At 44.6% G+C, this 20598-nt stretch overlaps 4 protein-coding genes across 8 annotated transcripts in view; 2 read left to right on the top strand and 2 right to left on the bottom strand.

Moving 5' to 3' along the window:
* LOC126986977 (cubilin-like) overlaps positions 1–8714 on the top strand; it is a 111020-nt gene extending 102306 nt beyond the window's left edge. The window contains exons 64-73 of the mRNA XM_050843552.1: positions 494–659; positions 946–1160; positions 1422–1499; positions 1719–1860; positions 2980–3146; positions 3262–3418; positions 4036–4179; positions 4553–4656; positions 4942–5071; positions 5192–8714. Coding sequence (XP_050699509.1) covers positions 494–659; positions 946–1160; positions 1422–1499; positions 1719–1860; positions 2980–3146; positions 3262–3418; positions 4036–4179; positions 4553–4656; positions 4942–5071; positions 5192–5211 — 1323 coding nt within the window. The 3' untranslated portion in view covers positions 5212–8714. The remainder of the gene's footprint in view (positions 1–493; positions 660–945; positions 1161–1421; positions 1500–1718; positions 1861–2979; positions 3147–3261; positions 3419–4035; positions 4180–4552; positions 4657–4941; positions 5072–5191) is intronic.
* LOC126986794 (uncharacterized) lies at positions 5496–7172 on the bottom strand. The gene is made up of 3 exons (XM_050843165.1): positions 7098–7172; positions 5725–6997; positions 5496–5641 (listed from the first exon to the last, which is right to left on the bottom strand). The coding sequence occupies exons 1-3, from the start codon at positions 7170–7172 to the stop codon at positions 5625–5627; spliced, it is 1365 nt and encodes a 454-aa protein (XP_050699122.1). The 3' UTR covers positions 5496–5624.
* On the bottom strand, positions 5577–8708 carry LOC126986978 (uncharacterized). 5 transcript variants are annotated; one of them, XM_050843557.1, is made up of 2 exons: positions 7004–8708; positions 5577–5724 (listed from the first exon to the last, which is right to left on the bottom strand). In XM_050843557.1, the coding sequence occupies exon 1, from the start codon at positions 8538–8540 to the stop codon at positions 7380–7382; it is 1161 nt and encodes a 386-aa protein (XP_050699514.1). In that variant the 5' UTR covers positions 8541–8708; the 3' UTR covers positions 5577–5724; positions 7004–7379. The 5 variants fall into 5 exon arrangements, with proteins under 5 accessions (XP_050699514.1, XP_050699513.1, XP_050699511.1 ...); XM_050843556.1 differs by lacking the exon at positions 5577–5724 and adding an exon at positions 5734–5871 and having other exon boundaries at positions 6354–8540; XM_050843554.1 differs by lacking the exon at positions 5577–5724 and adding an exon at positions 5923–6039 and having other exon boundaries at positions 6354–8708.
* A 608-nt stretch (positions 8715–9322) lies between the features above and the next one.
* LOC126986974 (MFS-type transporter SLC18B1-like) overlaps positions 9323–20598 on the top strand; it is a 12799-nt gene continuing 1523 nt past the window's right edge. The window contains exons 1-13 of the mRNA XM_050843549.1: positions 9323–9458; positions 12797–12915; positions 13149–13641; positions 13930–14131; positions 14226–14321; positions 14674–14747; positions 15223–15350; positions 16073–16161; positions 16364–16451; positions 17267–17409; positions 17851–18053; positions 18637–18735; positions 19177–19245. Coding sequence (XP_050699506.1) covers positions 9457–9458; positions 12797–12915; positions 13149–13641; positions 13930–14131; positions 14226–14321; positions 14674–14747; positions 15223–15350; positions 16073–16161; positions 16364–16451; positions 17267–17409; positions 17851–18053; positions 18637–18735; positions 19177–19245 — 1805 coding nt within the window. The 5' untranslated portion in view covers positions 9323–9456. The remainder of the gene's footprint in view (positions 9459–12796; positions 12916–13148; positions 13642–13929; positions 14132–14225; positions 14322–14673; positions 14748–15222; positions 15351–16072; positions 16162–16363; positions 16452–17266; positions 17410–17850; positions 18054–18636; positions 18736–19176; positions 19246–20598) is intronic.

The raw sequence follows: 20598 nt of genomic DNA, 5'->3' as shown, positions 1-20598 counted from the left end.
TTACATATGAAAACATGCAGAATTAAATGGTGCACATAAAGAAACTCACTACAGCTGGGCCAAAACAGCGCCCCGCACCGTATCCGGGATCGCCGCGCATGCCAAATTTTAAATGTTGCTATTGAATATGACAAGTTTTCAGCCATAAACGCAACATAATCATCATGTATTATATATGAAAACATGTAGAATTAAATGGTGCACATAAAGAAACATAAATTAGTTGATAATTTTGAGATGTAAGCATAAATATAGAGATAAAATAACTCGTATATTGGCTAAAGCGAGCCAGGACGCAGTATGCGGATCCTTGGATATGGTACAGGGAACATAAGGATGCAGTATACGCGTCCTCGTGTTGAAGGAGTTAATATTTTCTAAACCTAAAAATCACCGATAAACTGAAATCAATGATATCAAATAAAAAGTTATGTTAGTGGATGCAGACAACATAAAATATGCTGTGGATCTACAGTGACTATGATGTTTACAGATCTATGATGGACCGTCATCCACATCCACCTTAATATCAACCCACTGCAACAGCACCTCCATCCCTGCGCCCATATCCTCATCCACTAATGTGATGTTCATCCGCTTCATCTCCGACAGCACCAACCAGTTCCCGGGATTCACAGCCACGGTCACCAACACCCCTCGTGAGTCTCCAGTTCTTTTTTTTTGTTGTTGTTTTCAAGTACTTTTGTTTTTTCTGCTAAGCAGCTTCATCTCCCAAAACAAGCTCTCCCTTCATGAGCTGCCGTCATCTCATTGTCATCACACTGTCAACCATCATTATTCTTACCTCTCCTTGTAAAAGTCATGTTTAATTATATACAAGTATATCGTCATTTTCATTTATTGTATAATTAATAAATAAGTATGACTCATTTTCATATCTGCAGCTGCTTTTTCTCTTTATAAATCTATGTAAATCTCCTCCAGACCCCTGCGGTGCCTCCAATCTGCACGCCACCAATGAGACTCAGGTGCTACAGTCTCCCGGGTACCCCACCCAGTACCCCACAAGCACTCGCTGCCGCTGGATCATCTCGGCCCCAGAGGAAGACGACACTGTCCATCTGGATATCCATGACATGAACCTGGAAGCATCCCCGCGCTGTGCCAAGGATCAGCTCTTCATCTTGGAGTACGTCCCTGTGAGTAAAGTGTTCCCTTGATACGTTTTTTGTGTCAGGGACTTGTATCTCCAGTCTTAGTTTTAGTCAGTTCTTTTGTCTACATTAAATATATGTAATGAAAGCATTTGAAAGTGTTGAGTATTTGGTTTCCATATTATAACTGTAACTTTATAATACTTCTTGCATAAGCTCAGAGGAATGGTTCCCTGAAAAATGTATTGCTTAATGGTTCAAAGAAGAGAACTTGTAAAAATGAGCTTTTTTCCCCTTCTGCTGCAGTTTGAGACGCAGGTCATACACACTGGCCACAGAACTCCCTTCTTCCTGGACATTGGAGGCACAACAGCATCCTTTTTTGTGAGTGCGGCTTTACTTTTTCTTTCATTTTAAAGCCCCTAACTTGTTTCCTTGAGTAAAGTTGCAGTGGCAGACCATAGCCAAGCAGTTTGTTTATGATCACATTCACTGACATAGGATATCTTGGATATGAAATATGGGAAGCTATATGCAGAACTCATTCAGGAAAAAATGCAGTGTCATGCACGTAATAGAAATGTTTGTCTGTTTCCTCATCAGTACGGGTCCCGGTTGAAACATGGGTATTGTGGCAACACCTTCCCCCACCACCTCACCTCTTCCACCAATGCAGTGGAGCTGAGGTTTATCAGTGATGCTTCCACAGTCTCGTCTGGCTTCAGACTTCACTACTCATTAGGAGGTAAACATATGAAGCACCAAGAGAGAACTGTCAACTATTACTTACTGTTGTAAAACTAGCAGCTAGAAAGATAATAATGATATCTGTTAAAGCTGAAATTGACATTGCAGGGAATAATTATGATGAAACCTAGAATCAGTCCACACACACAAGTATCTTGGTGTCCACCTCTCCACTAACCTAAAGTTCAACACTCACATAGACCACATCAGTGCCACAGCCAACCGAACGCTGGGGTTCCTGAGGGGGAATTTACATAACTGCACACCTGACATTAAACACATAGCTTATGACACACTTGTGAGACCAACACTGGAATACTGCTCCACGGTGTGGGATCCTTACACACACAGAAACATTGATAAGTTAGAACAAATCAACACCAAGGCAGCTAGGTTCATTACAAACAATTACACTCGAATGTCTGGAATCACAACACGGATCAAACAACAAATAAACGTGGAACCTCTTCACATACACAGACAAGCGCACTGACTTACACTTATGTACAAGATCACAAACACTCACACTGACATTGACCCACATATATACTTACACAACACAAACAGTCAACGTATTCATAACACACTCATCCATAAATACCAAACATATCACACTAACACTGACGCATACAAGCACTCATACTTTCCACGCACCATACGTGACTGAAACAGCCTCCCTCAACAGATTTTAGACTGCGGTACAATAGACTCATTCAGAAAACAAATACACACTCACTTGTCACCACAACAGACCAACACTAACAATGACACTTAATTCACTTCCCTCCCTTGCACACTCGGCTCCCCCGTCCCCCCAACAGCCAACACAAATACATATGCGTGTTATGCATCTGTACGGGTGCCCTGCGCATTATCGTCCAGATCCAGATCCAGAAGATATGCATTTAGATGGTGTGTGTTTTGTAGTCCACAAGATAGCTTAGCTGATGCCACTCACCTGTCCCCTCCACTCCTGAGAGCATGGAACCCAACCATTACCCGTTTTGTTCAAATGCATTACTTACCCATTGAATAGTGCACCTTATCATGTATGAGGTAGCAGGTATGTCTGCAGTGTTTAGAGGACTTTTACATGTGCTAACCGTCGCCTCCACAGGATGCAACAGAACCTTCAACGCCACCTCGGGCACCGTCAAGTCTCAGGGTCCAGCCACCTGCCACACCACCTTCACGGCACCACAGGGATCCTTCATCAATCTTTACTTCCGCATATCTCGCATTCCTAACAGAGGCGACAACTGCACCACCACCAACTCCTTAAGCGTAAGCAGTTTCCAGTAAATAGAGACTTTATAAGCAGCTGGAACAAGCACCTCATGAAACCAACTTTCACATGTCATGGTGTGTGTGAGCTATCTATTGATCTCTTGTCCTTCAGGTATATGATGGCACTCAGTCCTCTTCACCACTGTTGCTGTTCACCTGTGGATACGGACGTACCAATCCAGTGTTTTCTACAGGAAATGCACTTTACCTGGCGTATGCTAGTCAGAGATACGGACGCCTTGAGCTTACCTACACCACTTCCAGCAAGGGTGAGGCTGGCTTTCACCCAAACCATCAAAATGAAATACTTGTCTAAATTCAAAGGATCTGAGTTTTTACTTCTGTTTGATGTATTTTAGTCACTGTTTTGTGTGACAGCTCACACAGATGTCTCCATATTTCTCTTAACTTCCAAATGTAGTGACAAAGAGTATAGCACGATTATGTATCTTGATATTCCTAGTAGTTACAAATTTTGATGTCACCAGAATTTTCATTTTTACTCTTTTTTTATTGGCAGTTTAACCCGGTAGCAGCGGGGATCATGTTTCTTAATGGTCCCTCTAAGCGAGAAAAATGAGAAAAAATCACCCCTCACACAAACCATTTCATAATACATATCAAAGCATTTGTGATCAGATTATGTATCATCTATTTTGGGGGGTTTATATCATGGCACAAATTTGGCCCGTCGCTGCTACACAGTAAAGCCACAAATCTGGCCCGTCGCTGCTACCGGGTTAAACTTTCAAATTCTTTCTTATTAAAAAGTTAACTGACCTGGTGTGATAGACTTAGACACATCTGCAACACCTCAAGATCTATTCCACGTATAATCCAGTGCATTGTGAGTGTAAGATTTGTAATATTTGAGGATTTCCTGCAGGTGGTGGTTGTGGAGGAGCAATGCACACTAGTTCACACAGTGTGTTGACCAGCCCAGGCTATCCAGAAGCTGCTCAGCCTAACCAGGACTGCCTCTTCACCCTCACAGTCCAGCCTGACCAGCACCTCATCCTCCGCTTACAATGTAATTGTTTGTGTATCACACCCACACCATCAACACCACTCACTCTGTCCTGTGTGGTTCCTTTCACCTCTCTTATTTTTACCTTTGGTGGATGTGGTGGTATCATCCACATTTGGCTTGTCCATTCCAAAGCAAACTGTTTGTCCTTTGATGTTCCCTTCCATGGACATCTTTCAATACCTTATACATATAATTGTTTTTATTATATCTCTTATATGTCTAGCCATAAATGTGACATATTTGTTTGTTTCTTAGCAGCATGTAAGTATTTTTATGTCGCATAATATCCATAATTCCTAAACTTACTCCATCAAGAGTGAATTGTGCTCATCATGTACTACATGTAAAGAGACAAGCTTTTCCTCCCATACAGCTGTTGACTTCAGTGGAGCCGGAGGCTGCAACACCACCTACCTGGAGGTGTATGAAGTGGACACAGCTGGAGAATCAACACTATTTAACACCCTCTGTGGGGATGTGAGTGTCTTCCTTCTGCTCCACATTGACCACCATTTTGCAATTAGTCTCCCTCTGTCACAAGCTGATGACCTGACTGTTTTCTAACCCAGGGTTTAATTTTGTCATTGGCATTTCCCAAACAGCAAGGTAGAATTTGGACATCACAGAAACTTTTTCATTCAATATTTTTAGTTAGGCAGCTTACTTCTTAAGAAAATTTGTAATTACTGGCCCTATTAATTTCATTTCCTTAGAGTCAGACCACATGAACTTCTTACATTACGTATTGCATTTCTCCAACAGGAAGGTTTGATAGCTCCCCGCGTGGCCTCCAGCAGCAGGGTGGCTCTACGCTACGTCACTGGCCCAAGCAACATCACCGGCCAGGGATGGGTGGCACACATCTCCCAGGGGCAGCGACAGGAACCCACAGGTGAGGTGGGAGAACTGTGTGGTGTGTGTGTGTGTGTGTGTGTGTGAGAGAGAGAGAGAGAGAGAGAGAGAGAGATTTGACATACAAAGAGTAACTTTACAATTTTTTTCCTTGTTGCAGAGTTAAACGGAGAGGAATGAAGATGATGTGGAAAATACTCACGTTCCCGATTCATTGTAGCAACACCTTGCCTGGGCGGCCTCCTCAGGATGTCACCTGTCCACCAGCAGCAACTCAAGCACTCCCACTGAATTGATGAGGCTTTATTTATTGCTTGTTGTGAGTTGGTCAAGGTGTTGCCCTCTGGTCTTACACTTTTTGTCTACTTTGCAAAACAGTTTGTTCACAAGTACTCGTATCATTTAAAAAAATGTGATAAAATACTTCTTTTATTTTCGAAAAAAAATATTCCTTCTCCTCCGAATATATGGAGTGAATATCAAAGAACTTTAATAATATAACATCAGCTGTTTCTCTAGCCACTCTAAATCTTGACCCCTTCACTCCGGCAACACCGACGTCAGCGTCCAACGGGCGTCCGACGGCGTCACCGTTAATCCTCTTCTAAACCTCTTAATCCTCTTCCATTTCCTCTTAATCCTCTTCCATTTCCTCTTAATCCTCTTCCATTTCCTCTTAATCCTCTTCTAAACCTCTTAATCCTCTTCCATTTCCTCTTAATCCTCTTCCATTTCCTCTTAATCCTCTTCCATTTCCTCTTAATCCTCTTCCATTTCCTCTTAATCCTCTTCCATTTCCTCTTAATCCTCTTCCATTTCCTCTTAATCCTCTTCCATTTCCTCTTAATACTCTTCCATTTCCTCTTAATCCTCTTCTATTTCCTCTTAATCCTCTTCCATTTCCTCTTAATCCTCTTCCATTTCCTCTTAATCCTCTTCCATTTCCTCTTAATCCTCTTCCATTTCCTCTTAATCCTCTTCCATTTCCTCTTAATCCTCTTCCATTTCCTCTTAATTCTCTTCCATTTCCTCTTAATCCTCTTCTATTTCCTCTTAATCCTCTTCTATTTCCTCTTAATCCTCTTCCATTTCCTCTTAATTCTCTTCCATTTCCTCTTAATCCTCTTCCATTTCCTCTTAATCCTCTTCCATTTCCTCTTAATCCTCTTCCATTTCCTCTTAATCCTCTTCCATTTCCTCTTAATTCTCTTCCATTTCCTCTTAATCCTCTTCCATTTCCTCTTAATCCTCTTCCATTTCCTCTTAATCCTCTTCCATTTCCTCTTAATCCTCTTCCATTTCCTCTTAATCCTCTTCTAAACCTCTTAATCCTCTTCCATTTCCTCTTAATCCTCTTCCATTTCTTCTTAATCCTCTTCCATTTCTTCTTAATCCTCTTCCATTTCCTCTTAATCCTCTTCCATTTCTTCTTAATCCTCTTCCATTTCCTCTTAATCCTCTTCCATTTCCTCTTAATCCTCTTCCATTTCCTCTTAATCCTCTTCCATTTCCTCTTAATTCTCTTCCATTTCCTCTTAATCCCCTTCCATTTCCTCTTAATCCTCTTCCATTTCCTCTTAATCCTCTTCCATTTCCTCTTAATCCTCTTCCATTTCCTCTTAATTCTCTTCCATTTCCTCTTAATCCTCTTCCATTTCCTCTTAATCCTCTTCCATTTCCTCTTAATCCTCTTCCATTTCCTCTTAATCCTCTTCCATTTCCTCTTAATTCTCTTCCATTTCCTCTTAATCCTCTTCCATTTCCTCTTAATCCTCTTCCATTTCCTCTTAATCCTCTTCCATTTCCTCTTAATTCTCTTCCATTTCCTCTTAATCCTCTTCCATTTCCTCTTAATTCTCTTCCATTTCCTCTTAATTCTCTTCCATTTCCTCTTAATCCTCTTCCATTTCCTCTTAATCCTCTTCCATTTCCTCTTAATCCTCTTCCATTTCCTCTTAATCCTCTTCTAAACCATTTAAGAGGAAATGAAAGAGGAATTTAGAGGAGGATTGAGAGGTTTAGCAGAGAATTAATCCTCTTCCATTCTCTCTTGACCCTTTCCATACCCTGACGCCGATGTTTGCGTCACAGATGGAAAGGGTTAAAGTTTCACATTTTTCACCATTGTTTCTAATAGACATCCTTTCTAGTAAGTTTAAACTATTTCATTCATACAATAGCAATTTATACAGCCCACCCAGGCTCTCCTGTAGCTTGCAGTATCTGAGAACATTGACTCCCATCTTCTGAGGAGTGCCAGGAAGTTATAATCATAATGTAAATTGAGGTGAAGCAGATCGAAAGAAGGTTATTGAGAGGCTGGCCGAAAGTTACACAGATGAAAGTATTTAATGTGAGGGGAAGGAAAGAGGGAATGTTGAGGATGTATGGAAGACTTGCTGAAATGTGTTGAGGATGCATGGAAGACTTGCTGAAATGTGTTGAGGATGCATGGAAGACTTGCTGAAATGTGTTGAGGATGCATGGAAGACTTGCTGAAATGTGTTGAGGATGCATGGAAGACTTGCTGAAATGTGTTGACGATGCATGGAAGACTTGCTGAAATGTGTTGAGGATGGATGGAAGACTTGCTGAAATGTGTTGAGGATGGATGGAAGACTTGCTGAAATGTGTTGAGGATGGATGGAAGACTTGCTGAAATGTGTTGAGGATGGATGGAAGACTTGCTGAAATGTGTTGACGATGCATGGAAGACTTGCTGAAATGTGTTGAGGATGTATGGAAGACTTGCTGAAATGTGTTGAGGATGTATGGAAGACTTGCTGAAATGTGTTGAGGATGTATGGAAGACTTGCTGAAATGTGTTGAGGGTGCATGGAAGACTTGCTGAAATGTGTTGTGGGTGCATGGAAGACTTGCTGAAATGTGTTGAGGATGCATGGAAGACTTGCTGAAATGTGTTGAGGATGCATGGAAGACTTGCTGAAATGTGTTGAGGATGCATGGAAGACTTGCTGAAATGTGTTGAGGGTGCATGGAAGACTTGCTGAAATGTGTTGAGGATGCATGGAAGACTTGCTGAAATGTGTTGAGGATGCATGGAAGACTTGCTGAAATGTGTTGAGGGTGCATGGAAGACTTGCTGAAATGTGTTGAGGATGCATGGAAGACTTGCTGAAATGTGTTGAGGATGCATGGAAGACTTGCTGAAATGTGTTGAGGATGTATGGAAGACTTGCTGAAATGTGTTGAGGATGCATGGAAGACTCACTGAAATGTGTTGAGGATGCATGGAAGACTTGCTGAAATGTGTTGAGGATGGATGGAAGACTTGCTGAAATGTGTTGAGGATGTATGGAAGACTTGCTGAAATGTGTTGAGGATGGATGGAAGACTTGTTGAAATGTGTTGAGGATGCATGGAAGACTTGTTGAAATGTGTTGAGGATATATGGAAGACTTGCTGAAATGTGTTGAGGATGGATGGAAGACTTGTTGAAATGTGTTGAGGATGCATGGAAGACTTGCTGAAATGTGTTGAGGGTGCATGGAAGACTTGCTGAAATGTGTTGTGTATTCACATAATATAAGTGTGGTGAAGTACTCCACTGTGTACTTCCTTAGCCTTAGTATGGCACTACTGACGTGTTCTACAGGTACTACCAGACACCATCTAAGTGAATGAATGTATCTCCTTACCAACAATAAACTTTTCCACACAAACATGAGTTCATTTTGGGTACACTTGGAGATATAAAGGTCAACATCATGCCTTGGACTTTGTTGAAGGGAAATAATGTGCATAGACACCCTGATTTAGTCACTTGAATCTGTGTGTCTAGTCCAATGTTCCTCTGTGGAGACGATGCTGCCATTCTCGCTAAGGGACCGGCCTCTGCACGGGTTCAGTATCCTCTACCTTCTCTTAAGTTCTTCCATTCTCTCTCTCTCTCTCTCTCTCTCTCTCTCTCTCCTTGTGTGTGTGTGTGTTCTTCATTAGCAACGAGGTGCTTATAAGTATTCTGAATCATACTCTTATCGCCGCTTGACCTTGAGGGTGATGGATGTGTGTGTGTGTGTGTGTGTGTGTGTATGTGCCTTGCTGTTTGCTTTCCACTGGTCATTCTTCTCTTTCTCTTATATTCCCAACACAGAGACGCCCCACAACCTTCACTAGAGGACTGACGGTGCCTCAGATGAACATGAGTAAATCAATGACTACAGCTAAAATCATCAATAATTAACGGTTTTGGCAATAACTTAGACTGTATATCATTATTTGTGTGGGTACGAGAGTTTTGAGTGAGAAACCGATAAATGCAATGTTCTGAGTACGATAATATGGCAAGGCTGAATCGAGTTTCCCTTCACTTCCCTTCCTTTGGTCAGTGTGGCTCGAGGGTTGAATGGGGAGAGTCGTACATCTTGTGGGTCCGTGCGTCCTGCTTCCTGTGGACCAGATAACATGTAAGTGATCAGTGTATAGGTAGATTTAACTACTTTAGACCCTCTTTATGTAGGCCTCTTTTGTAGTGTGTATGTGTGTGTGTGTGTGTGTGTGTGTGTGTTAGGGTAGAAATTTAAGATGGCGCACGTGACTTTTTTTCGTTTTTCGCTTCAATGGTCCACAAATTCTACTACATTTTCGTCTTATATACAACGCCTAATAAGTACTAATATCATCATCAGTTATGCTTAATGACTGCTGAATGATTAATTAGACAAACTATTCTCCCCTCCATGTGGCGTGATGCAATTGTTTCGTTTTTCGCTTCAATGGTCAACAAATTCTACTACATTTTCGTCCTATTTGTACAACGCCTAATAAGTACTAATATCATCATCAGTAATGCTTAATGACTGATGAATGTTTAATTAGACAAACTATCCTCCCTTCCCTGTAGCGTGAAGCAATAGTTTCGTTTTTCGCTCCAATGGTCAACAAATTCTACTACATTTTCGTCCTATTTGTACAACGCCTAATAAGTACTAATATCATCATCAGTAATGCTTAATGACTGCTGAATGATTAATTAGACAAACTCTCCTCCCCTCCATGTGGCGTGATGCAATTGTTTCGTTTCGCTCCAATGGTCAACAAATTCTACTACATTTTCGTCCTATTTGTACAACGCCTAATAAGTACTAATATCATCATCAGTAATGCTTAATGACTGCTGAATGATTAATTAGACAAACTATCCTCCCCTCCATGTGGCGTGATGCAATTGTTTCGTTTCGCTCAATGGTCAACAAATTCTACTACATTTTCGTCCTATTTGTACAACGCCTAATAAGTACTAATATCATCATCAGTAATGCTTAATGACTGCTGAATGATTAATTAGACAAACTATCCTCCCCTCCATGTGGCGTGATGCAATTGTTTCGTTTCGCTCCAATGGTCAACAAATTCTACTACATTTTCGTCCTATTTGTACAACGCCTAATAAGTACTAATATCATCATCAGTAATGCTTAATGACTGCTGAATGATTAATTAGACAAACTATCCTCCCCTCCATGTGGCGTGATGCAATTGTTTCGTTTCGCTCCAATGGTCAACAAATTCTACTACATTTTCGTCCTATTTGTACAACGCCTAATAAGTACTAATATCATCATCAGTAATGCTTAATGACTGCTGAATGATTAATTAGACAAACTATCCTCCCCTCCATGTGGCGTGATGCAATTGTTTCGTTTCGCTCCAATGGTCAACAAATTCTACTACATTTTCGTCTTTTATATACAACACCTAATAAGTACTAATATCATCATCAGTAATGCTTAATGACTGCTGAATGATTAATTAGACAAACTATCCTCCCCTCCATGTGGCGTGAAGCAATTGTTTCGTTTTTCGCTTCAATGGTCAACAAATTCTACTACATTTTCGTCCTATTTGTACAACGCCTAATAAGTACTAATATCATCATCAGTAATGCTTAATGACTGATGAATGTTTAATTAGACAAACTATCCTCCCTTCCCTGTGGCGTGAAGCAATAGTTTCGTTTTTCGCTTCAATGGTCAACAATTCTACTACATTTCGTCTTATATATACAACACCTAATAAGTACTAATATCATCATCAGTAATGCTTAATGACTGCTGAATGTTTAATTAGACAAACTATCCTCCCCTGTGGCGTGAAGCAATTTGGTAAGTGACTGATTGATTGTTCGATAGTTTATTGTTGCAAGTAAAACAACAAAGGAGAAGGGAGGAGCATGACATCCCAACCCCCAGGCAGTACAGAGTGTGATTATACAACTGAGGATACATGTGGAAGTAGCACCAGGAAACTAAAAAGATACAATGGTTCCTGAGGCTGGTCGTATTAAAAGACATTTCGCAGTCTAAAAACACATATTTGACAAGGCTTTCGTAGGAGTTGTGGGCCTTTCCATGGGTAGTTTTATGACCCTGGTGGTAGTTTGACCCTTCTGTACCCTGAGCCTAAAAAGAAAACACTCATTAGAACCTGATTGATCCCCCTTTGACCTTTAGAAATAGCGAAGTGTCTTGTATTACCAGCTTGATCATATTCTTAAACGCGTCGAGCTTCCGTCATCGCTATTTCTCAAGGCCACACAGATATGATTGGCTCAGGGTTTTCATGTTTTTTTTTCCCGTTTTGATGCAGAAGCCGTGTAAAACTGTCATTAGCATTACAAAACAGTTCATGGAAATCCCGACAACTTTAACGAGGGGCTCTACACAGGCGGGCGAACAGAGGCGTCGATACAAAAATCAGACTCGATATTTTGGGCTCTTGTTACGCCCGTTTTTGAAGGCTTAAAGAGATCCGACTGGTTGTCATGAGATTTCCCGTTCATGGCGCAGCAGCCTTCCAAAACTACCGCCAGGGTCATTAAACCACTCATTGAAACCCCAACAACTTATGCGAGAGCCTTTTTAATTAACCGTTTCGAAGAGTTTGAGAATGCGGGCCTCGGAGTCGGAACTTCGATGCTCTGAACTTCGCCATCCTGCACTTTAGCGATCCTGGTTACTTTCCATTCTGTGCCATTGTCTCAAAGCACGTGTTAAATGATGACGCTTGTTCGCTGGACGTTCTATGGTTGATGCCCTTGGTGTTCAGAGGCTTTACTGGTGCACGTTGTGATAGGTTTTTTAGCTGGTTAACGAGCAGACGAGGGCAGGGAGGAACAAGTGGTTGATTTGAATTACCCCTCCCCTCATTGAAGTGTGTGTGTGTGTGTGTGTGTGTGTGTGTGTGTGTGTGTGTGTGTGTAGTTGTGACATACGGGAAAAGAGCTCGCGCTGTACCGTCTCCATATCCACTCTTGTCCAACATTTCCTTTAAAATCTTGAACATTTCTTGCGCAGACCACCTCCTCCTCCAGTCTATTCCATAGCTCAATGCTTCTGTTTGGGAAGCTAAACTTTTTCACATCTCTACTACACGTGGTCGCCCTCAACTTCTCCCCATGTTCTCTTGTTCCTCTCTCGTTCCACACACACAGGTCCTCTCTGTCCAAATGCTCCACTCCGTTCGCCACCCTGTACACCGCCATCAGATCCCCTTTCTTTTCTTCTTTCCAGGGTTGTGAGCCCCATGCTATTGAGTCTCTCCTCATAAGTCCGATCTCGGTGTGTGTGTGTGTGTGTGTGTGTGTGTGTGTGTGTGTTCTAACATTGTGTGTCATTATTTGGGGTATTTTGAGGTGCAGAAGCATATATGTGACAAAAAATGCTTTCGAAATAATGCAAAATTTTGTGGAAAAAGCAAGACACTTAGTTTAAAAGTCTATTCCTCTTTGTTGTCTTTCCTCCAGGGACGTTCCTTCGCCATGTCAGCCTGTCCAGCCCGACGCCCCCGCCATGCCGCCGCGGCAGATTCCCGACGCCCCCGCCATGCCGCCGCGGCAGATTCCCGACGCCCCGCGGCTGTTAGGTGGGTAGTCATCCTTGATGACATGTTCATTTCCTCCCCTGTGGAAGTGAAAGGACTGTCGGTAAATCTTATCTTTATTGCCGTTTAAATGATGCCTCAGAACCCTCAAGAGATTAAAAACTATTAAATGGAAGAAAAAAAAGAAAATAGGAAACGGTAATAAAAAGGGAATAAATACCGGACAGTCTTTGCTCTTCCACTGTTGGTGTGTCATGGTTCGTTGTGTCCTACAGCGGCAAGACTCTTCTCAGCGACAACTCCGGCAGTGGGGAGTCTCCCGGAGCGGTTCTCGTGGCAGCCCTTCCACGCCCACCACGCCGCGCCCTTCAGCCCGCCACACGCCGAAGGGAGTGGAAGTCTCGGCAACCCCTTCGTACCCATCGGGGCGCAGGAACGTGCACGCCCCTACCCCTACGCCCCTCAGAGACCCCCCATGCACCAGCAGCCCTACTACGCATGTTCCTCGTCAGCCCAAGCTAACTTCCAGCCTGTCTTCGTCCCGCCACACAGTCACGGGCGGCCCTGGGAACCCCACTCCGTACCCATCTCCCCGACGCTCACCCAGTGCATCCATCAGCCCGTGACGTCATGCTGCAGTCAGCCATCATGCCTCGCTGCCCAGTCGTTCTGCGTCGCCAAGTGCTCCACAAGACCAGACATTACAGACTCCCGCCAGGCCGACCCAGGACACTGCGATGAGAAAACTCCCCTTTTAGTTAACTGTCCGTATGTATGTGTCTTTTTTTTTATGGAAGAGGAAGCAGCTGAAGGGTAAAATACAAAAAAAAAAAAAAATACAGAAACGCCAGGGGCTGCTCATGTAAAGAAAGCAAAAGGAGAGGTCCAAAAGAGAGGGTCAGTTTTAGAAGATGTCTTGATACTCCTCTCTTGGGTTCTTCTAATGGTCGTATGTCTCTTATTGTCATGTTCGAGCCCTCAATAAGGAAACATTCAATGATATTTCTTGGTTTCTGTCGCTGGGAACACAACTTACAACCTCCTTCACTACCCCAGTTCGAAGCAGGGACGCTCGGGTCACGGCGGGGCGGACGCGGCGACGGCGGAGGAGAGCTGCGGGATGAGAGGGTCGCGGGGGGAGCGGGCGGGGTGCCAGCGCTTCCACAGTAAACAGATGGTGGCACTGAGCGCGATGCTGGCAGTGTTGATCGCCTCCTTTGCCTCCCTCTCCGTCATGGCACCTTTCTTCCCCCACGAGGTGTGTGCGTGTGCGTGTGTGTGTGTGCGTGTGTGTGTGTGTGTGTGTGTGTTTAATCTTCCCTTTTTCATCCCTTTCATTAACGTTTCCTCAGGCGGACAGACTAAACTTGGAAGAGACCACCAACGGCATCATCTTCAGCATCTACCCGTGCGTCATCTTCATCACCTCGCCCATCATCGGGAAGCTCGTAAGTCAACTCGTGTGGTTATTTATTCACGATTCCCGTTGACTGTATTGCCATGGTAACGCCCTCTTCTTCCTTGCCCTCTTCTTCTATTACGAGTTTTCTGTTTACTTATGTACTGCCTGGGGGTTGGGATGGCATGCTCCTCCCTTCTCCTTTGTTATTTACTTGCAACAATAAACAATCAATCAATACTTTTACCGTTACACTGACGTTGCTTGTTCACTTAAATACCATCTCTGTCTCCACTCTGTTGTTTGGCTTCATGTTGTTCTCGTCCCAGTGTTCTTCATTTCCCTCGTCCTCGTCCTCGTCCTCCCGGCTCAAGTGTGACTGTTCTCGTTCCATCTTGCAGTTGCCCCTCTTCGAATCCCGGTGCGTGTTCCTGGTTGGCGTCATTCTCACAGGGCTCGCCAATATACTCTTTGGGTAAGTATCTCTCTCTTTTTCTCTATCTTTTCTATTCTCTCTCTCTCTCTCTCTCTCTCTCTCTCTCTCTCTCTCTCTCTCTCTCTCTCTCTCTCTCTCTCTCTCTCTCTCTCTCTCTCATTTACTTTCTATCCTCTTCCTCTGTGCTCTTCTATGTAACTTCTTTATTTACATGCACATTTAAACTCTACTACTAGGCCTACACAATGTTTCTTGATCCCTCTTATTTCTCATCGTCATTTCTTCCCTTAGTACTCAATCCTCCTCCTCAATCCCCCTTCTCAATCCTCCTTCTCAATCCTCCTTCTCAATCCCCCTTCTCAATCCTCCTTCTCAATCCCCCTTCTCAATCCCCCTTCTCAATCCTCCTTCTCAATCCCCCTTCTCAATCCTCCTTCTCAATCCTCCTTCTCAATCCCCCTTTTCAATCCTCCTTCTCAATCCTTCTCAATCCCCCTTCCCTCCCTCGGCGCAGGATGGTGAGCCACATCTACAAGGCGGACATCTTCGTGGCGGTGACCATCGGGCTTCGTTTCCTGGCCGCCCTTGGGACCTCTTGCTTCCTCACCGTCATCTACGCCATCATCCCCATCGTCTTCCCCGGTGGGTGATTTCGGCTATTTTCTGTTTAACCTTTAAGTTTAGAGATCCTTTTTCCCTAAGATCGTTTTTCCCCCAATTTCCAGTTTCCACGTATCATTGACTGTTTTTTTTTATTAGTTTTCTCTGTTTACTTTTTTCATGTCCAAGGGTAGTGTTTGAGCGGCATCTTGTAGTGCAGGTGGAGTTCTTAGTATTGGTTGTCTGCGGAAGATTGGTTATATTCGAACAGCTCGACTCTTTGGTCTGAACAGCTTTTTGGTTTCGGAATATATACTTGGTTGTGAGGCTTCGAAGTAATTGTGTTTAGTTTTTCGTCTATTTTTTTTTTCATAATATTCAAATGAAATCTTGTATTTTTTCTGATCAAACAAATTCGTGCTCATCTGATAAGGAATATAGACTCCCTCTGATTTTTTTTTATACAATTGATTTCTCATGTTCTAAGATAACCGATCCTTACACTACCGGAACAACCATCACAGTCGTGTATTCCTTAAATGAAACTGTCTAACGAACTGGGATTCAAATTTTAATATTAGTTGTTTTGACATGTGTTTGGAGGGACCCTTAACCTTATGCGACTCTAAATCACTCATGACTCTCGCTCTCTCTCGAACGTGACTGAATGTTTTTTTTTTTGTATTCGTTAATTGAGCCGAAAAATCGTGTCTCACTAAATTCATCTACGCCTCTTTACGTTCGTGTCTCCCCCCGGCGTGCAGAGAACGTGAACATGGTGAACGGCATGATAGAGACGAGCATTGGCCTGGGCATGTGTCTGGGGCCGGCGGTGGGCATGTGGCTGTACGGGGTATGTATATAGGCCTGTGTGTGTGTTTGTGTGTTTGTGTGTGTGTGTGTGTGTGTGTGTGTGTGTGTGTGTGTGTTAAGTTGTCATTTCGCTGTTTACTGTGATTTTTTTGTGTTTTACGTGTTTGTTCGTGTGAGTAATGATTCTCTCTCTCTCTCTCTCTCTCTCTCTCTCTCTCTCTCTCTCTCTCTCTCTCTTTCAGATGGGTGGTTTCCCCCTCCCCTTCATCGGCCTAGGCGCCTTCATCCTCCTGGCGGCCATTATCAACTGCTTCTCCTTCCCCGACGATGGTAAGGACTCGTAGAACCACTCCCATCTCTTTCAATACCTTTCCCTTCAACGACCATTGCTCCTTTGTTTTCGATGTCACTCAGTCCTTCCTCTTTATTCATTTCGCCTTCCCCGACGATGGTAAGGACTCGTAGAACCACTCCCATCTCTCTCAATACCTTTCTCTTCAACGACCATTACTCCTTTGTTTTCGATCCCACTCAGTCCTTCCTGTAATGCCATTCAGCCCTTCCTCTTTTTTATTTCTCCTTCCTATATGCACTCGATCCCCCTCCTTCTCCGACCACACAGTATCTCTCGGTCGATCCTTCTTGCTTAACTTTCTTCTTCCCTTATGCACTCGAATCCTTTCCTTCTACGATAATAATGTCTCGATCTTTCTTATTTCTGATCTAGTCGTGTTGTTTTTTTACTACCTTAACGTCCACTCGATCCTCCTCCTCAATCCTCCTTTCCCTACACAATGTCTCCTGATCCTTTTTATTTCTCATTTAGTTTTTTTTTTTTTTTTTCCTCCTTACGTCCACTCGATCCTCCTCCTCAATCCTCCTTTCCCTACACAATGTCTCCTGATCCTTCTTATTTCTCATCGTCGTTTTTTTTTCTTCCCTTTTAATACCACTTAGTCCTTCCTCTACTCTCTAACACTTTCATATTCTTCCTTACTTCCTTTAATACCAGTCCTAAAACCTAAAATATCCACCTAAAACCGTACCAAAAACCGGCCTTAGCAATACGATATAAACTCCACCATTCCACTTTACAGACTGATTGATTGAACCTAACCTAACCTAACCTAACCTAACCTTTACAGAGCTCGAGATCGTCAACCACGGGACGGGCGCGGTGTGGTCGGTGCTGGCGCGGCCCCGCTCTATCCTGTCGCTGCTCATCCTCTGCGTCACCGCCGTCTGCGCCGCCACCCTCTACCCGACGCTGCAGCCACACATGCATGAGGTGAGAGGAGGCTTTAGGCTTTTCTTCTCGTTTTCTGTCTTGATTTCTTTTCGTTATGTCTTATTTTCCTCTTCAGTGAGTAGCCTCTTAGCATTAGGGGTTTGTTATCCTCTTCCACGTGTTAAAATCTAGGGCGTTTGAAATCACTTTTTCACTTTCATTCCTTTTTTTTTTTTTAAGTTTAGCGTTACGTTAAGTTAGTGCTCCATTATATGGCAAATACATTACCTATTATTGCTTTACAGATCAATTAGTTTTTCAGTATCTTTCTTTTCCTTCTTTCTGCGCATCACATAAATGCTGACTACAGTTTGAACGTTTTTTTTTTTCCTCCAGTGTCATTCCTTTTCTTGTACCTTTCTTTTCCTACCTTTTGGCCTCTTGTGCATCTACACTCCTTTCAACCTTCTCATAAAAGAACCCCCCCTGTCCTCCCCGCAGCTGGGCGTGTCCACAGAGGGCGTGTGCGTGGTGTACCTGGTGTTGTCCGCCGTGTACGCTGTGGCGGCGCCGCTGGTGGGCCTCGCCACGGACAGGTTCGGCGGCCTCGACAAGTTTATGCTGGCGGGGCTGGTGCTCACCGCGCTCTCCTTCATCCTGATCGGGAACTCGCCGCTGCTCCCGCCGGCACCCTCCCACAACGAGTAAGAGGCCGTGACACACACACACACACACACACACTCACTTTTTTTTCTTATCCTTTTTTAATTTCTTACTTTGTCCTTCTTTTTTTCAATTTTGTTGCCCCCACCCCCCCTCCACTACACTTTCCTAATTCTTATTCCATTTCTTATTGTCCTATCTTTTTTTCTGTCTTGTTCGTTTTTCTATTGATTTTTGTCCTTTTTTTTTCCCTTTGCTGCTTTCCTTCCATCTTCGTTCCTTTGTTCCTTTCTTCCTTCGTTCCTTTCTTCCTTCGTTCCTTTCTTCCTTCATTCCTTTCTTCCTTTGTTCCTTTCTTCCTTCATTATCAAATTTATACATTCCTCCCTTCCTTCCATATTTTTACTCCTTCGGCACACGACCTAATCGAGCTTCAAATCTTTTAGTATCACGTTTTTGTATTTTTTGTGCTTCATTATCTCATTGTTATATTGACGATTATTTTACTCCATTCGTGTAGTACTTTTCATCTTTCATTCCTTTAGCTTTATATATAATGTTTTAGTTGCTCCCCTTAATGAAATCGTTCCACCGTGTCCCTCATCGCGCCCCTCGGTCCCTCAGGCTCTACATGCAGGACATCGCGGGCATGGTGGTGTTCGGCGTGTCCTCCGCCATGTGCATTGTGCCCACCTACGCTTCCATCCTCAAGGCCGCCTCCAGGTGTGTGCGTGGGTGGGGGGAGGTAGGGGTGGATGTGTGTGTGCAATTAGAACATTACTAGATATGGCAGCACTATGTTAAATCTAGCAGTAAATAATATTCTTTTTTAATTTGATTGGCTGCCGTAATGTTAGTAGGTGATACAGGCCCTTAGTCACACGATATTTCTAGACAACCGATGCTCTTAGAATGCTTCGATTGCTCTTTGTTTATATATCTGTGATTTAGTGACGTAAGGCTGTTTTTTATTGGCATGAGTAGGCATTATAAGTCCTTAGTTACTTACCAATCCTAAAGAAACATACTTCTCATAATTTTCTGATCGATCTTTGTCTATTTGTCAGTGTTCATCATGCTGAGTTGGTTCTTTGTAGCCACACGTAGCTTTTACAGACCCATATCAGGAAAATAGTTACTTGGCATTGTCTTGTGTCCACGCAGCACGATGGAGGTGGACTTGGGGACCTACAGCGTGATTGGGGGACTCTGGTCGTCGGCTTATTCACTCGGGTAAGTTCAGCAGCACGCCCTCCACTGTGGCACGCCCTCCACTGTGGCACATCCTCCACTGTTGCACGCCCTCCACTGTGGCACATCCTCCACTGTTGCACGCCCTCCACTGTGGCACATCCTCCACTGTTGCACGCCCTCCACTGTTGCACGCCCTCCACTGTGGCACGCCCTCCACTGTGGCACACCCTCCACTGTTGCACGCCCTCCACTGTGGCACGCCCTCCACTGTGGCACGCCCTCCACTGTGGCACTACCTCCACTGTTACACCCTCCACTGTGGCATCCTCCACTGTGGCACATCCTCCACTGTGGCACGCCCTCCACTGTGGCACGCCCTCCACTGTTGCACGCCCTCCACTGTGGCACATCCTCCACTGTGGCACGCCCTCCACTGTGGCACGCCCTCCACTGTGGCACGCCCTCCACTGTGGCACGCCCTCCACTGTGGCACATCCTCCACTGTGGCACGCCCTCCACTGTCCTCCACTGTGGCACGCCCTCCACTGTGGCACGCCCTCCACTGTCCTCCACTGTTGCACGCCCTCCACTGTGGCACGCTCCCCTCCACTGTGGCACCCTCCACTGTCCTCCACTGTGGCACGCCCTCCACTGTGGCACGCCCTCCACTGTGGCACGCCCTCCACTGTGGCACGCCCTCCACTGTGGCACGCCCTCCACTGTGGCACGCCCTCCACTGTGGCACGCCCTCCACTGTGGCACGCCCTCCACTGTGGCACGCCCTCCACTGTTGCACGCCCTCCACTGTGGCACATCCTCCACTGTGGCACATCCTCCACTGTGGCACATCCTCCACTGTGGCACGCCCTCCACTGTGGCACGCCCTCCACTGTGGCACATCCTCCACTGTGGCACGCCCTCCACTGTGGCACGCCCTCCACTGTGGCACGCCCTCCACTGTTGCACGCCCTCCACTGTGGCACATCCTCCACTGTTGCACGCCCTCCACTGTGGCACGCCCTCCACTGTGGCACATCCTCCACTGTTGCACGCCCTCCACTGTGGCACGCCCTCCACTGTGGCACATCCTCCACTGTGGCACGCCCTCCACTTTGGCACGCCCTCCACTGTGGCACATCCTCCACTGTGGCACGCCCTCCACTTTGGCACGCCCTCCACTGTGGCACGCCCTCCACTTTGGCACGCCCTCCACTGTGGCACATCCTCCACTGTGGCACGCCCTCCACTTTGGCACGCCCTCCACTGTGGCACATCCTCCACTGTTGCACGCCCTCCACTGTGGCACGCCCTCCATGCATCCCGATCGTCTCCTACACGCTCCTACCGACACACAAATCTTGCTCACGCTTCCGATACAATCATTTACATTAG

This window comes from Eriocheir sinensis, chromosome 63, assembly GCF_024679095.1.
Source record: "Eriocheir sinensis breed Jianghai 21 chromosome 63, ASM2467909v1, whole genome shotgun sequence".
NCBI lineage: Eukaryota > Metazoa > Arthropoda > Malacostraca > Decapoda > Varunidae > Eriocheir > Eriocheir sinensis.
This window is presented reverse-complemented; position numbering and strand designations above follow the sequence as displayed.

Excerpts from the sequence above, each read along its gene's own strand:
- LOC126986794 (XM_050843165.1), bottom strand. The coding sequence starts at position 7,172 with ATGTCTATTAGAAACAATGGTGAAAAATGTGAAACTTTAACCCTTTCC. Across the intron at positions 6,998-7,097 it reads ACGCAAACATCGGCGTCAGG|AAGAGGATTAAGAGGAAATG; the intron begins GTATGGAAAGGG and ends TAAATGGTTTAG.
- LOC126986978 (XM_050843557.1), bottom strand. The coding sequence starts at position 8,540 with ATGCACCCTCAACACATTTCAGCAAGTCTTCCATGCATCCTCAACACA.